This window comes from Callithrix jacchus, chromosome 12 (genome assembly GCF_049354715.1).
Source record: "Callithrix jacchus isolate 240 chromosome 12, calJac240_pri, whole genome shotgun sequence".
NCBI classification, from domain to species: domain Eukaryota; kingdom Metazoa; phylum Chordata; class Mammalia; order Primates; family Cebidae; genus Callithrix; species Callithrix jacchus.
The window spans coordinates 81,949,874-81,964,486 of NC_133513.1; the positions used below are offsets into that span (position 1 = coordinate 81,949,874).

Genomic DNA, 14,613 nt, shown 5'->3' on the forward strand with positions numbered 1-14,613 from the left:
GTGGATTCTAGTGACAGGGGGCTCTGGGCTGGTGGGCAAAGCCATCCAGAAGGTGGTAACAGATGGAGCTGGCCTTCCTGAAGAGGACTGGGTGTTTGTTTCGTCCAAGGACGCCAATCTCACTCCATAACCTCTACCTACAAATAAAAGACACATCAGGGAAGCATTTAGCTTTCCATGAATTGCACAGAATCGGAGAGTGTCAACACACGTCACAGAAATTTAAGGGCTGGGAAGGGATATGGAGGCCCTCACGTAGCTGACATGCATGAAGAATTCCTTTCTAGTTTTGGTGAGGAGATTTATTAGTTTAATTCAAAAGAACGTTACCAGTGCATGTGTACCATCAAGGGGTTTCTAAGGCGCTCTCCTGGCCTCTCTTTGAACTCCTTACCTACTACCACTGCAGAGCTCTGTGCAGGGAGCAGATTTGATTTTCCTTCTGGAACACGGCTAAAGATAAAATTTAAAGACAGAGAGAGAGATCTGCTGATTAGAGATTGTAAAGACATTTCTCCAATCAGACAGCTCTAAGCGTCTTGCTTCTAGCTCCGTCCTGCAATTGTTTCTAAACCACTTACTATTCTTGTAAACAACATGGGTATTGTTTCCCATTATTGGCTCATCTAGGCATATATAAATCAAAGGACATATTGTTCCTTCTTGGTTAAAAGTTGCATAGAAAATTTACTGGAAGTTAAATTGCATTATCTCACATAGTGACCTTCTCACCATCCCTGGTGCTGAAAACCACAGCTGGTTTCCCTAGTAACCAGCACCTACTACATGTGAGAGAACTGTGATTGTGGGTTTTGAGTGTTTGAGTGTTTGGGTGATTACTGCTTACAGAGGCATTTCAGTACAGCACGAACTTTCTTTGTGCCAGAAACAGAAACATTTTTTTTCTCAGCACTTCGCTCTGTCACCCAAGCTGGACTGCAGTGGCATGATCATAGCTCAATGCAGCCTCGAACTCGGGCTCAAGCAATCCTTCCACCCCAGCCTTCCAGTTAGTTAATACTACAGCTGTGCATCACAAAGATGGAGGAAAAAACTTGGAAGAATCCAAAGTAGGCAGAGAAAGATATGCCCCAGAGCATCACTTTAACTACACACAAACATATAAACTCACACACATGCAAAAATCATGCCAGGCTGATTTTTTTAAATTTTTTGTAGAGTCAGGTCTCACAATATTGCCCAGTCTGGTCTCAAACTCCTCGCCTTAAGCAATCCTCCTGCCTTGGCCTGTCAAAGCCCTGGGAAGAATATATTAAACCAAGTTTATTTTGAAGTGTCGTTGATTCACTGTCTTAATGTTGGGCTGCATATTAGTGCGTTCTTAGGGGAACACGACCCGGAGGAAAGGAGGGAAGAAATACAGTGTGGTGAACTTGTGAATTCACATTCCACTAGTACAGAGTTATTCAGAAATCTTTCCCAGTAACCCTATTGTAAACTCTGGCTACACTTCTATGTATAATCCATAAGCACCACACCTCACAAGTCTTTGGCTACATTACATTTGTGTGTTAGGCCTAAATTATGATAGCTTTAGCACAAATGGATCAGAATACCCCTTTGGGGTCAGGCCTGCTCACAGACTAGACAGTCTTGGGAGTATTCTCCCAGTAGGGGAGCCAACAGAACTATGATTTGCCAAACACTTCAGGTTAAAAACCAAAAGTTAACCGAGGAACTTTTTCATGAACCTCAGGAAGTGATGAACATTCAATCCTCTGTTATTGCAGAGCAACCCAACGTGTACTGCTTTTATTAAAAGCAAATTAAGTGCTTATCAGTCTGTCTCCTGCTACATGACAGGTCACTTGAGAATTAGAAACATGCCCTACAATGTCCCGATATAGTACCTAGCCTGTACCTAATGAAAATTCATAGTTTGCTAACTTTAGAAATGATCAAGGAGCTTAGAGCAATGAAGTCTGCCTTGGACATGCTAACAATGAGTTTGGATCACAGTTTCCTTAAATGTCTGTGGGTTTCCCAGAACCATGGGGATGGCACAAGTGTTAGAACTTTTTTATTTCCAGCTCAATTTATAATCCTAAATTTCAATTGCAACTAGAAAACCTCTTCACCTCTTCTCATTCCTTTATAGACATGGACTTTCCAAGTCCCCAGGTACTTCAGACAGTCTAGAAACAACTTGCTTTCCAGGATCCTGAGGATTTTTCCAATAGACAGCTAGGATCTATGCAATATCTAGTTTAATGATGTAAATGTTTCCTACAATTTATATAGACAATTCCAGGTGAATGAATGTTTAACACATAAAACAATGAAAGCACAGAAGTTCAGTTAGAACTGGAACATGTGGGAGTCAGCCAGAAAAGTAAATCATAGTAGCCCAAAGATAGCCACTAAGACCCCTGAGGTGATATGAAGATTACTGGGACTTTCAGAGCAAAGAAGTTCCTAGTAGCTGAGTATTTTCTCTGTGGACATAATTGGTGCAAGTTTGCAAACATGAGCAGTCTCAAAAGCAAACATCAGACACTCAATAGCAGAAAGGAGGCTGGTCAAAGTGCAGAGGCCAATGCACTTTGACCAGCCTCCTTTCTGGTATTGCGTGGATTCTTAAGGTGCACATGGGGAAACCAAAGCACAGAAGAATGAAGTTCTAGACTCAGAGCCTCATAGAACAATAGGTGTTTATTAGGAATGAGTCCCTGATTCAAAGCATTTAGACCTGAAAGGGCTCCAGGGATCATTTGGAAAAGTATCTCTCAAACTTTAATGTACCAACAAATCATCTGGGCATGTTAAATGGCAAGTTCTCACTCAGGAGATCTGTGGAGGGACCTGGCATTCTGCATTTTCTAGGCTTTTAGTAGATGATGACCCCACTGGTCCATAGACCATATCCTGAGTAGCAAAAATCTAGTCTATTGGTTTTAAACCATGCACAAAAAACCACTTTGGGATTACTTTTTTCAGAAAACTTACTGATAATACTCATGCCTGGGCTTCAATTCCAGAGATTCTGATTGATTAGGCTGGAGATTGGCTCAGACATCTGGGTTTTTTAAATATTTCCAAGGAATTTTCTAATTTGCAGCCAACCTTTCACTGCATTGCTGCACTGTTCAAGGCCAACCTTTTTCTATACCTGTTGAGGCAATTCAGTGTTTAAGTGAAACCATGTTCACTCAGCTAGTCAGTCGACCCACAGAGCGGGTCCTGGAATGTTGATAGTGGTTAAGTTTAATTTCTCCAATGTTTAAGTTTCATGTCCACAAGTAGGCATCCTGCCTGTTAGAAGTGAGTTTCCCTCTCTAGTTTCCATTGTTTTTTCCCATTTGTAGACTCACTCACTCACTCTCTCTCTCTCCCTCCTTCCCTCTCTCTCCCCCCACCCCCCACCCCCCCACACACACACTGTGTTGGTTGTTTTCTTATTGCTGCTCTGTCCTGTGTGGTTTATGGCTCTGTTTATCTCATCCAAGGACACACTGAGCGAGAAACCAAATACCTAATCAGCTGAGCCAGAGCCTCACAGAACTAGGACTGCTGCCAGATTCAGTGACCACATGACAAACGGTCACTCTGTTTCTCTGACACGCTGTTACTAAGCAATAATTTTATGCATGAAAATTCCAAAGTCATACTGCTCTCAGGGTAAGCAGCTCTCCTAATGTTCATTTCAGTATTTGCCTATGTTTATATCCCTTTCAGAGTTGAGTCAGGGCTAGTGCCTTGCCGAAAATATTTGTATCTAAAAACAAAATTGGCCTCTTAGAAGCCTCCCATCTGACACAGCACTGGAGAGAGAGAGCTGAGAGAAAATGAGTCCCATTCCAAAATCTCTTCTTCCCCTACGCAGGTCCATCCTCGCTAGAAAGGGGTTGAATGCCTGCTATCGAAGAGGCACTGCTGGGCTCTATGCTTGGATGTGGCCAGAGCTCCCTGACCTGAGCCTGAGATGGGAATATCTAGATTGCCCTGGCCTGAAACTCAGAACAGAGCACCCCTATCTCAGCAGCTGCACAGTCAGTTATGACACCTTTCTCTCAGTGCCCACTGGGGGAAATTGTAGTGGGGGAAGGGCTCCAGCTATTGGTCAGCAAGGGACTTGTCCCATACTGTGAAAGCAACACTCACAATTACTAAATGTTGTTAAATGAGACATGCTTTCCATGCAATATCCCACTTCATCTCAGCATAACTCCAGGACAAAAGTCCTATTGCTATTCTGATTCTATGGATAAGTAAATGTGACTTAAAAATGTGAAACAACTATCCCAAGATCACACATACAGTAAGCAGCAAAGTCCATTAATGTCCCCAGGCTGTCTGATTCTAGGTGGCCTTCACCACTGAGCAACACCATCTTGTGTGCACAAAGACAAGTAAAGGTAAAGGTGTTAATATTTCTCATTGTGCCCAAGCTGCAGAGGAAGAAAGGAAACCTCAGAAGAAAACAACCCATTGGCCCCAAATAAAGAATAATGGTTGTTCTATGATGGAGCACTATCATCTTGTACTCAGAGCTCATAGCCCATCTTAATAGACAGGATGGCAAATGTCTATGAGGAACCCCCTCCAGCAGGTGAGTCCATCACCTGACAGGTGTAGAAGGTTTTTTCTAATGGCCCAGGTTTGCTCAACCCCAAATGAAACAATGTTTGACTAACAATCATTCTTCCCTTTCAGCAAATTTAGTCTTTCACAGCAGGGCTACGTCAGCCTGGTTTCCTTTCCCTCGTTCCCTGGGTGGTTCTAGCCTCCATTTCTGTGCTGTCATTATGCTTAGAGAATTTTTCTATCAACTTTTATTATTAGAGTATACTTAAGGAATAAAATGGGCATTCTCATTACTTAAGTAATGTTGAGATTTGGTGGGTTTATGGAAGAACACATGGATCTAAATGATATCCTGTGCTTATGTCAAGAGGGGCCAGGTGCGGTGGCTCACACCTGTAATCCCAGCACTTTGGGAGGCCAAACGCAGGAGCATCACTTGAGGTCAGGAGTTCAAGACCAGCATGGCCAACATGGTGAAACCCTGTCTCTATTAAAAATACAAAAAACCTAGCTGGCCATCATGCCTGTAGCACCAGCTACTCTGGAGGCTGAGGCACAAGAATTGCTTGAACCCAGGAGGCGGAGGTTGCAGTGAGCAGAGATCCCTCCACTGTACTCCAGTCTGGGTGATACAGCGAGACTCAATCTAAAAAAAAAAAAAAAAAGTCAATAGGACCGGAAAATCTTCTAGGAATTTGTCTCATGCTAATGTAGCCTATCTCAAGTTAACTAAATTCTTCCTTGAATAGAAATATGGAGAGGGGCATTTAATTCACGTAGAGGGAAAGATTATATACTATACTCCTTCTTAAGTATATTTTCTCAAGAAATCTGCTCTCATTTGAACTGTGAATGCATAAAATCTTGTCTGCTGCTCCTTTTCTTGGAGCAATATAATTTTTCTTGTCAATATGATTTTTGGCTCTAGAAAGGTCAGGAGCAGTAACCGGAGCAGTAACTCAGTTTGCTGGAGCAGTAATTCAGAATTTCCCTGACAAGAAAGAGAAGGGCTGCCCCAGACATCTGGGAGCTGGTCTGGTGCTCTGTAGCATGTAAACAATTTCACAGAACATTAACATCGAACAAGGCCACCCTGTGACCATGATGAGTCAAGACAAAACACAAGGCCACTCTGTAACCATGTCTGAATGCAGACAAAAATATGAATATTGTCCAACTGGATTCAAAAATAATCAAGCAGCCCCCTAATCTGGCTAATATGCATGACTGCTGCTTTCTTTCAAATTGTATCTGTAGCCTTGGTCTAGTCTTCTCTTTTTCCAGATACAATTTAAGATACCCAATTATAGAATCATTTCTGCTTCCTGACAGCCTCCAATCCTATGCTCATGACCACGCCTTACCACATGGGAGCCTGGGAAATATAGTCTAGTTAGGGCCCCAGGCAAAGAAGAAACACAGAGCTAGGCTACAGTTTCATTTGGTAATTATGAGAAAACTGTAATCAAGTTAATAACCCTATATTGAAATACTCACTCAAAGGGAAATCACTCTCAGCCTTTGCCCTTTTGTTTATCTTGGTGCACTTCCCCCTACAAAACCAAGATCCAGAAACTTATAGAATGATCTTGTAATGCTTCACAAGAGGATTCAGAATAGCAGCTTTCCAGATTTTCCTTTTTCCCTGCTAATTATGTGGGCAATTACACCAGCCTTGGTATCATATAAATTTTTCATTAAACATGTGAATAGTGTTTGATTGGCTCTCTGATGGTTGTTGCTTTGTAGCAGATAATCTCAAAAACAGTAGAAACAGAAGATTCTACTATTGTATAAATTCTTAAATTTCACATAATAAATTTCACATAAATTCAGAAGAACTATGTGAATTTAGATTTAGATTTTAACCCCCTTGACCCCATCACATTCTCTGACTTCACTGCATATGTTTTTCTACTGATCAGCTCAAACATTGTTGTTTGAACCACTGATGGTGAACAGTAAAGATCATCAAAATAGTCAATATTCTTGAGTAGGCTCCACTATCGTCAGGGTTGCCAGTAATACAAATGCTGATGAAGGATGTAACCAGCATGGGACCTTTCTTACAGACTAATATCTCAAAATTGAGAAGGGTTATTTTGCCTAACACAACCCCACAGCAGAAGACCTAACCATCTGCAACCTCATTGTTCCACAAATTGACAATGACCTTCTACAGTATTCTTTTAGGCACAAACCACCGACCCTGATCTAAGGAGCTTCCATTGCAGATGTCCCTGGAACCACATGGCTGGAAACATGTGATAGTGACAAGTTTGACAACATAGTCTGACATGATTCACAAAAATGTACCTTCCTGTCTGCCACTGGTTTTTCCACAACACTGAATGTCATCATAAAGTCCAGTTATCCTCTGTCACCTAAACCACATTGACCCCAGAAAGTTAATTTGCATATCAAAACTGTTTCTCACACACACCCTCTTAGCTGCCAAAACGCAGCATATATTTGTAATCAAAGCAGAGACAGCCCTCTCTTTCTAAGTGTCATTTTCACCCTGCAAATGCATTGGGCATCAAAGGTGTAAAAAACTGCCTGGATATACCTCCCATATATAAGCACTGCACTTATCTGAGAAGCCCTAGAACTCTGTGGACAAATCTTGAAGGAGCCTCCTCAACCAAAGCACTACAGAGCACCTACTATCTTCACAGCACCATGAGGTAAAGGCTTTCTCTGCTTCACTGAACACTTTGAAATTCTGCACACTTTGAAATTCTAAAACTTTCCTTAATGGCCAATTCTTTGGAAGACCTTCTCCTAAGGGAGCTGTTCCACTGCTGGTTCTGACCCTGACAGGCACCCTCAACGTGATAACTGAGGAGAGTTTAATAAGGGGCTATTTAAGATGATATGGGCCACATTTTCCCTGTCCAGTCTATCACCGATGGGCATTTGGGTTGATTCCAGGTCTTTGCTATTGTGGCACATATACACCATGGAATATTATGCAGCAATCAAAAACGATGAGTTCATGTCCTTTGTAGGGACATGGATGAACCTGGAGAACATCATTCTCAGCAAACTGACACAAGAACAGAAAATGAAATACCGCATGTTCTCACTCATAGGCGGGTGTTGAACAATGAGAATACATGGACACAGGGAGGGAGCACTACACACTGGGGTCTGTTGGGGGGAATAGGGGAGGGACAGCTGGGGGGGAGCTGGGGAGGGATACCATGGGGAGAAATGCCAAATGTGTGTGAAGGGGAGGAAGGCAGTAAATCACACTGCCACGTGTGTACCTATGCAACTATCTTGCATGTTCTTCACATGTACCCCAAAACCTAAAATGCAATAAAAAATAAATAAATAAATAAAAATAAATTTTAAAAAGATGATATGGGCAACGTTTAGGGAAATCAACAGGAGATGGTGCCTGTTGGTTGCAGTGTGGTAGGAGGAGGTGCCTTGGTTTACAACAGTGAAAACATGATAACCATAGGCCTACAGGAGCAAGAGGTGAGAACCAGGCCCAAGGAGACTCTGAGCTATAGCTGTAGGGGAGGGGCTTCTCAAGAGGCCTTTGGTGAAAAAAAATCATTGACAACCTCAAGCAGAGCACAATGGGAGCTTAGGAATTAATACCACGACCTTCGCCTCCTCCTGGACTCTAATATCTGGCTGGTGCTCCCCAGTGGGCCAACCCCAGAAGAAAGTAAAAAACAGAAGAGTTCTGGAATGAATAAAGTCTGTAGAGTCAGCTTCCCAAGCACAAAGCATAGTGAAGCATGTAGGAAAGTAGATCCAGAGGGGCAAGATGAGAACATACGTACAGAGGCAAGTTTCCTAACTGTCCTGTTACAGAGCTTGCTTAGTAAGGGCAGCTGGCTTAATAAGAGCAGCAATGCTCTTAAGGAAATAAACAAGAAAGTGATCTTATTTCCAAAGATGTCATTTGTGTAGCGCTTTCTAATGGAGGGACAATTACCCAGGCAACACTTAAAGACTGTTCACCAGGGAACAGAGGCCTGAGACTAGAGAGGAGACTGGCATGGGGACCAGTCAGGGCAAGAGCACTGAGATCCTTTTAGGAATCCAGATGAGAAGAAGAAGCTATTTTTCTTTTTATTTTATAATGTGGTTAATTCAGGTGGGAAGGATAAGAAGGTACTTTCAGATATGGCCATTTTTCTGTTGTTTATTTTTGACAGTAAGTCAAATTTCATGACTACTGTGAAACTATGAAATTGTGATTGCTATGAAATTTGCTTTTCACTAAATTAACTATTCTCAAAGTGTGGTTTCCTAACCAGCAGCACCAGCATCACTGAGAGGGTGTTAGAAATGCAAATTTTCTGGCCCTACCCTAAACCGGGTGACTCGAAAACTCTAGGGTGGGGTCCATCAATTTGTGTGTTATAAGTCTTCCAGGTGATCATGTTGCCTGCTACAATTTGAAAAAACACTATACCAGATGTGAGAAAATAAGAAATTTTATAGGCATTGTGATATATTTGTTCCAAAATATATATATTTCTTTTTTCCTGGTTTAGTTAGAACTGGTGACCTGCAGAAAATGTTTTTACTTAAAAGGATTCTGACCTGCTAGAGTTCTCCCATCTGATGGTGGCGTAGGTGGGAGAGGAAGAACTTACAGAGAAATGGGGCTCCTCTTCTGAGATCCCTGTCCAGCAAACACGTAGACCTGTCTTGAGAAGAAATTACAAGTGAAGGATTGCCAAAAAACTCACAACAAGAGTACCCACGTCTCTCTTTTTAATATAATGGGCTCCTGGTCATAAGATGCTAGTTGTGTCTGCATCTGTGAAGTTGACGGAAGGCAAGCCTTTCATTCCCTCCTCCCTTGGTAGCTAGTCCATGCAAGAGGTTTTGCAATGGCCTGTGCTTATGTTCCTAGAAGTCACTGACCTGAGGTGGTCGAAGGGGCTCTGGACTATCCCAGACTGAATGATGCCCACATCAAAATACTCCTGATCCCACTGGTTCAGGAACACAGGAGCAGATTGAGCTCCTCCTTCCATTCATGCTCATTGATGAAGACAGCTTAAGTGGACAAGATCCAGGGAAATGTCTGACAACCTATGGTGACAAGTCCCTGTCTGCCACATGCCTACAGGGATTAGGTCACTACACAAATGCACAAACTCATCTTTAGTTTAGTTTAGTTTTATTTTGTTTTGAGACATGGCCTCCCTCAGTCGTCCAGGCTGGAGTGCAGTGGCACGATCACAGCTCACTGCAGCCTCCACCTCCCCAGGCTAAGGTGATCCTCCCACCTCAGCCCAAGTAGCTGGGGCTACAGGAGTGCATCCTAGACCTGGCTAATTTTTGTACTTCTTTTTAGAGATAGGGTTTCGTTATGCTGGTCTTGAACTCCTGAGCTCAAACAATTCACCTGCCGTGGACTCTCAAAGTGTTGGGATTACAGGCATTAGTGCCATGCTGGGGCCTAATTTGATGATAATATGTATACTACTAATAACAGCACTTTCTATATGCTCAGTAGGTAAAAGGACTTTAGGCTCTCAGCATTTCTATTTTAGAGAGCGAGGACACCTCTAGGATGATATTGTACTCTACAGTCTTCCCAGGGCCCAAGCCTAGAATATATATGTTGATGAACAACCACCTATAAGAAAGAGCAATAATTCTCTTCTGGAACTTGGCAGGGCAGCCTTGTAAGGCTGTGCATGCTGTGCACTTGAAATTCTAGAAGTGAGAGTCAAAATCTCAGTAAGAGCCAAAATCTATTTTCAGTGAGCATTCTTAGACACAATATTGATTTTGCTTACTCCTGACCCCACCTCACCCAGCATACCTCCCACACACATCCCTCCCCGACCCTGCACCACACACTCAAGTTTTATTGGGTAACCTTCCTGGGCCACAGCTGGAAGAAAGATTCTAAAACTTCTCACCTCAAAGTCAACACAGTCCTGCCCCAAAGCAAGAACAGGCAGTGCCAGGACTATAATCTTCCATAGACTCAAGGCTGGAAAAGGTGGCCTGGGATTGTGGGCAGGAATACAGTCAAGGAAGGTCTAAGAGTAGGAGTTTTTGAGGTGGAGACTCTGAGGGAAAAGCAAGGGCTGTATCGAGCTGCCAGCTGTGCTCAAAGAGACAATTATAAGCCTCAGTATCCTCTGCCCAACTTTGTAGTGTTATTCATGATCTTGTGAGCCTTTTCTTTTCCTTTTTTTTGTTTTTTTTTTGTTGTTGTTGTTGTTGTTGTTGAGACAGTCTGGCTCTGTTGCCCAGCCTGGAGTGCAGTGATGTGATCTCTGCTCACTGCAACCTCCACCTTCTGGATTCAAGCAATTCTTGTGCCTCAGCCTCTAGAGTAGCCAGGACTACAGGCATGTGCCATGACACTGGCTAATTTTTTGTTTTCAGTACAGATGGGTTTTACCTTGTTGCCCAAGCTAGAATCAAACTCCTGAGCTCAGGCAATCTGCCTACCTCAGCCTCCTAAAATGCTAGGATTATAGGTGCGAGCCACCGCACCTGGCCATGAACTTTTTATTTCCCTTTATTTTCACCAAAGAATGTTTCATAGATTGTTTTTTTATAATTGGATGACAATTATATAATATTATGGTTATATTGAGTTAGGATTTATATAAAAATTGTTTTGCTATACATTGCCACATACAGAGTAAAAGAAAATTTCATCAGGGTCCTCTTAGGGATCATTCCTTGGGCCTAATGGATAGAACACATGTCAAGTATAGAAATGTAAGGTAATTAGTTGAGACCACAGAGGCAAATATACTTAAATACGATGTGGGAACCACTTTTTCAACTACTAAGGACAAATTTATTTTTCTTTCTTCGTGTTCTCATAGGAAGACTAGGACTTTAGCTCCACTTCAGAGGAGTGTGAAATTTTGGGGGGAAAAAACCTTCTGGTCCCACTGACTTCCTATTATTTTCTCTTCCTCATGGGTAGTTGAGATTTTGATAGCCTGTCCTCTGAGATTTTGATAACCTGTCCTCCACTAGGCTTCAAGGTTACCTGACATCAGGAACAGACTTATAAAAGTGGAACTTGCCATTTCTTCGAATAGACACATCTTACCTTATGTAATGTTCATTCATCCCTCTCCTTCTGTCCCCATGCAGTTAGGCTGCCATTGTGAGATGATTCCACCCATTTTCAACCCCTCTATTTAGGATTGGTTGCGTAACTTCACAAAGACAAAGGAGATAGAAAACCCTATCACATTCTCCAACCTGGCTTGAGCATGCATGAAGCTCAGCATTTGACACCATATTTGGCTCTCATATTTTACTCAGAACCCTTCATGGAAGGAGAGAAACCCAAAATGTGTTTATGTGTTGAGAACATGAAAAAGATGAGCAAGGAACTCACCTTTCTGTGAACCCTGTCTCCACATTACTTCTGTCAGCATTAGTCATGCACTGCAAAGTCAGGAGGAAGCAGAAACAAGATGGATTTTGTAGTGTTGAGGGTGGTGCTGAGATTATTTTGATGTTAGCAGAATTAATCTCTTTTGAGTTGATTTTTAGACTCCATGTAACCTACCTGTTGGCACTATGATTAGCATGTCCCCAGGGTTTTTATGTCAACCTGTTCTCTTTCCTAATGACATGACCATAGAACCCAGAGAGGCACCAGATAAAGGAGGCAGGGATCCTGGGACAGAAGATATTTGACTATTTGAAGTGCTGGCTTCATTTTCAGTAGACTGAATACTTTACCAAAATATAATTAATTCCTGCCTACTTTTACAGTGAAGAATCTGATGGAAAGCTCATTGAAGACAGCTTGATTCAGCTGAGATGTCACTTTACATGGAAGTTGTTAATTGAAACCCCTGAAATTCCTAATTTAGAAAACAAGATCTTGGAAGAGATTCAGTTCCTGGACACCAAATACAACGTGGGAATACACAACCTACTACCCTATGTGAAACACCTGAAAGGCCAGGATGAGGAAGCCCTGAAGAGCTTGAAAGAAGCTGAAGACTTAACCCAGAAAGAACATACTAACCAAGAAGATGTGAGAAGTCTGGTGACCTGGGGCAATTTTTCCTGGGTGTATTACCACATGGGCAAACTGGCAGAAGGCCAGACTTACCTGGACAAGGTGGAGAACACATGCAAGAAGTTTGCAAATCCTTCCCGCTATAGAATGGAGTGTCCAGAGATAGACTGTGAGGAAGGATGGGCCTTGCTGAAGTGTGGAGGAAAGAATTCGATATGAATGGGCCAAGGCCTGCTTTAAAAAGGCTCTTGAAGTGGACCCTGAAAACTCTGAATTCTGTACTGGGTATGCAATCACTGTCCATCACCTGGATGGCTTTAACACAGCAACAGAAAGCAATGAGGCATTTTCTCTGCACACTGTCAGATAAATCCAGATGATGTTAAGGTTCTCCTTGCCCTGAAGCTTCAAGATAAATGACAGGAAGCTGAAGGAGAAAAGTACATTGAAGAAGCTCTGACCAGTATGTCTTCATAGACCTATGTCTTTTGATAGGCAGCCAAGTTTTACTGAAGAAAAGGCTCTGTGGATAAAGCTCTTCAGCTCTTAAAAATGGCCTTGCAGGCAACACCCACTTCTGCCTTGCTGCATCACCAAATGGGGCTTTGCTACAAGGCACAAATGACCCAAATCAAGGAAGCTACAAACAGGCAGCCTAGAGGGCAAGATAGGGAAAATGTGGACAAATTGGTTCGATTGGCTATATGCAAATTTGAAAAGACTATAATGTTAAAGCCCACATTTGAGTTGAGCTATGTTGACCTGGCTGAAATGTATGCAGAAATGAGCCACCACAGAAAGGCTGAGGACATTTTTCAGAAAGTGTTATGCATGAAGATCATTGACGATCACAAAAAGCAAGAGATTCATTACCACTACGGCTCTTTCCAAGAACATCATGGGAAATCTTAAAGCAATCATCCATTATTTAAAAGGTTTGAAAACAGAAAAAAGGTCCTATTCCAGGGAAAATCTTCTCAATGCTTTAGAGAAATTGGCTAAGAGACATATTCACCAGAATGTACAGGTTGTGGAAAGTTTCAGTCTCACTGGATTCATCCACAAATTGAAGGGAGAAGTAAGTGACACCTTGCTGTGCTCTGTGAGGGCTCTGAGGCTGACTGCTGACCTGAACCCTATGTTTTGACTAGAAGTCACCATTACCCATTTGATGGTCTTATAACTACATAGAATAACTATGAAGTTAAATAATGCAAACTGAAACTTAAAGCCCTTGGAACTTTCCATTACTTCGAGCCTTGAGAGGAATGTAGCTGTGTGGCCTCAGTTATGCAACTGCAACTTCTGCTTTTTCCCATAAATGATCAGGAAAGGCCTTGTGGCACCAGACAGAAGATGCCCTGAGAGCATCATCCCTCCCAATGGAATGGTAAAGCAATCTTTCCTGGAATGTAACAAACAGTAACAAATCCAATTGCTACAATGTATGTACCCACCTTAGATGGAAAATGCTGCCTCCCTGTTTACTGCCTGTATAAGTGAAAACTTAACTTCCCCACTTTGAAAGCTGACCCCAAATATTAGTTGTCTATGTTTCCTGAGTGGTTACCCACAAGCTTTGGGCTCAAACAGTCTATACTTAGTCATAGTTTCTGAATCCCATTATTTCAGAATGAGACGACAGTCTCCCAATTGCTGCCTTCAAAAATGTATAATCTGATAAAATACAAAAATACTTTGATACGACACATCCTCTACTGCCTGGCCACCCCCTCCTTCTTTCCCCTTCAATCCATGTGTCTGCAACAGGAGCATCTATTCTTCCACAACACATCCCTGCATTCATTGATCAAGGTTGATTAATGCTGTTTTAGGCACCTACATCTGCTGAGACAATAAGAATCATTTTCCTTAAAATTTTGCCTTTGCAATGGGCAGTTTTCATCCTTAGTCTCCCAAACAAAGGAGACCTAAAGAAGGAAAGTTTCTCTTCCATGTCACCAGGGTCACTGACCTGCAACAAAATCTAAGAGCAAAACAAATGAGCAAAGACAAGAGTTGGAAAGGAGAGAATTTCAGGAGTTCTACAGCTTTCTAGCTGGAGTTCT

The 14,613-nt window shown here is 42.2% G+C and overlaps 1 protein-coding gene across 1 annotated transcript; it reads left to right on the top strand.

The window, feature by feature from the left end:
• The first annotated feature begins 4,536 nt into the window (after nt 1-4,536).
• Nucleotides 4,537-14,323, top strand: IFIT1B (interferon induced protein with tetratricopeptide repeats 1B). Its single transcript, XM_054242233.2, is given in 6 exon segments — nt 4,537-4,570; nt 5,474-5,597; nt 12,292-12,754; nt 12,756-12,903; nt 12,906-13,452; nt 13,454-14,323. Coding segments are annotated over 6 exon segments (1,554 nt in total). The 3' UTR covers nt 13,692-14,323.
• Nucleotides 14,324-14,613: the final 290 nt, after the last annotated feature.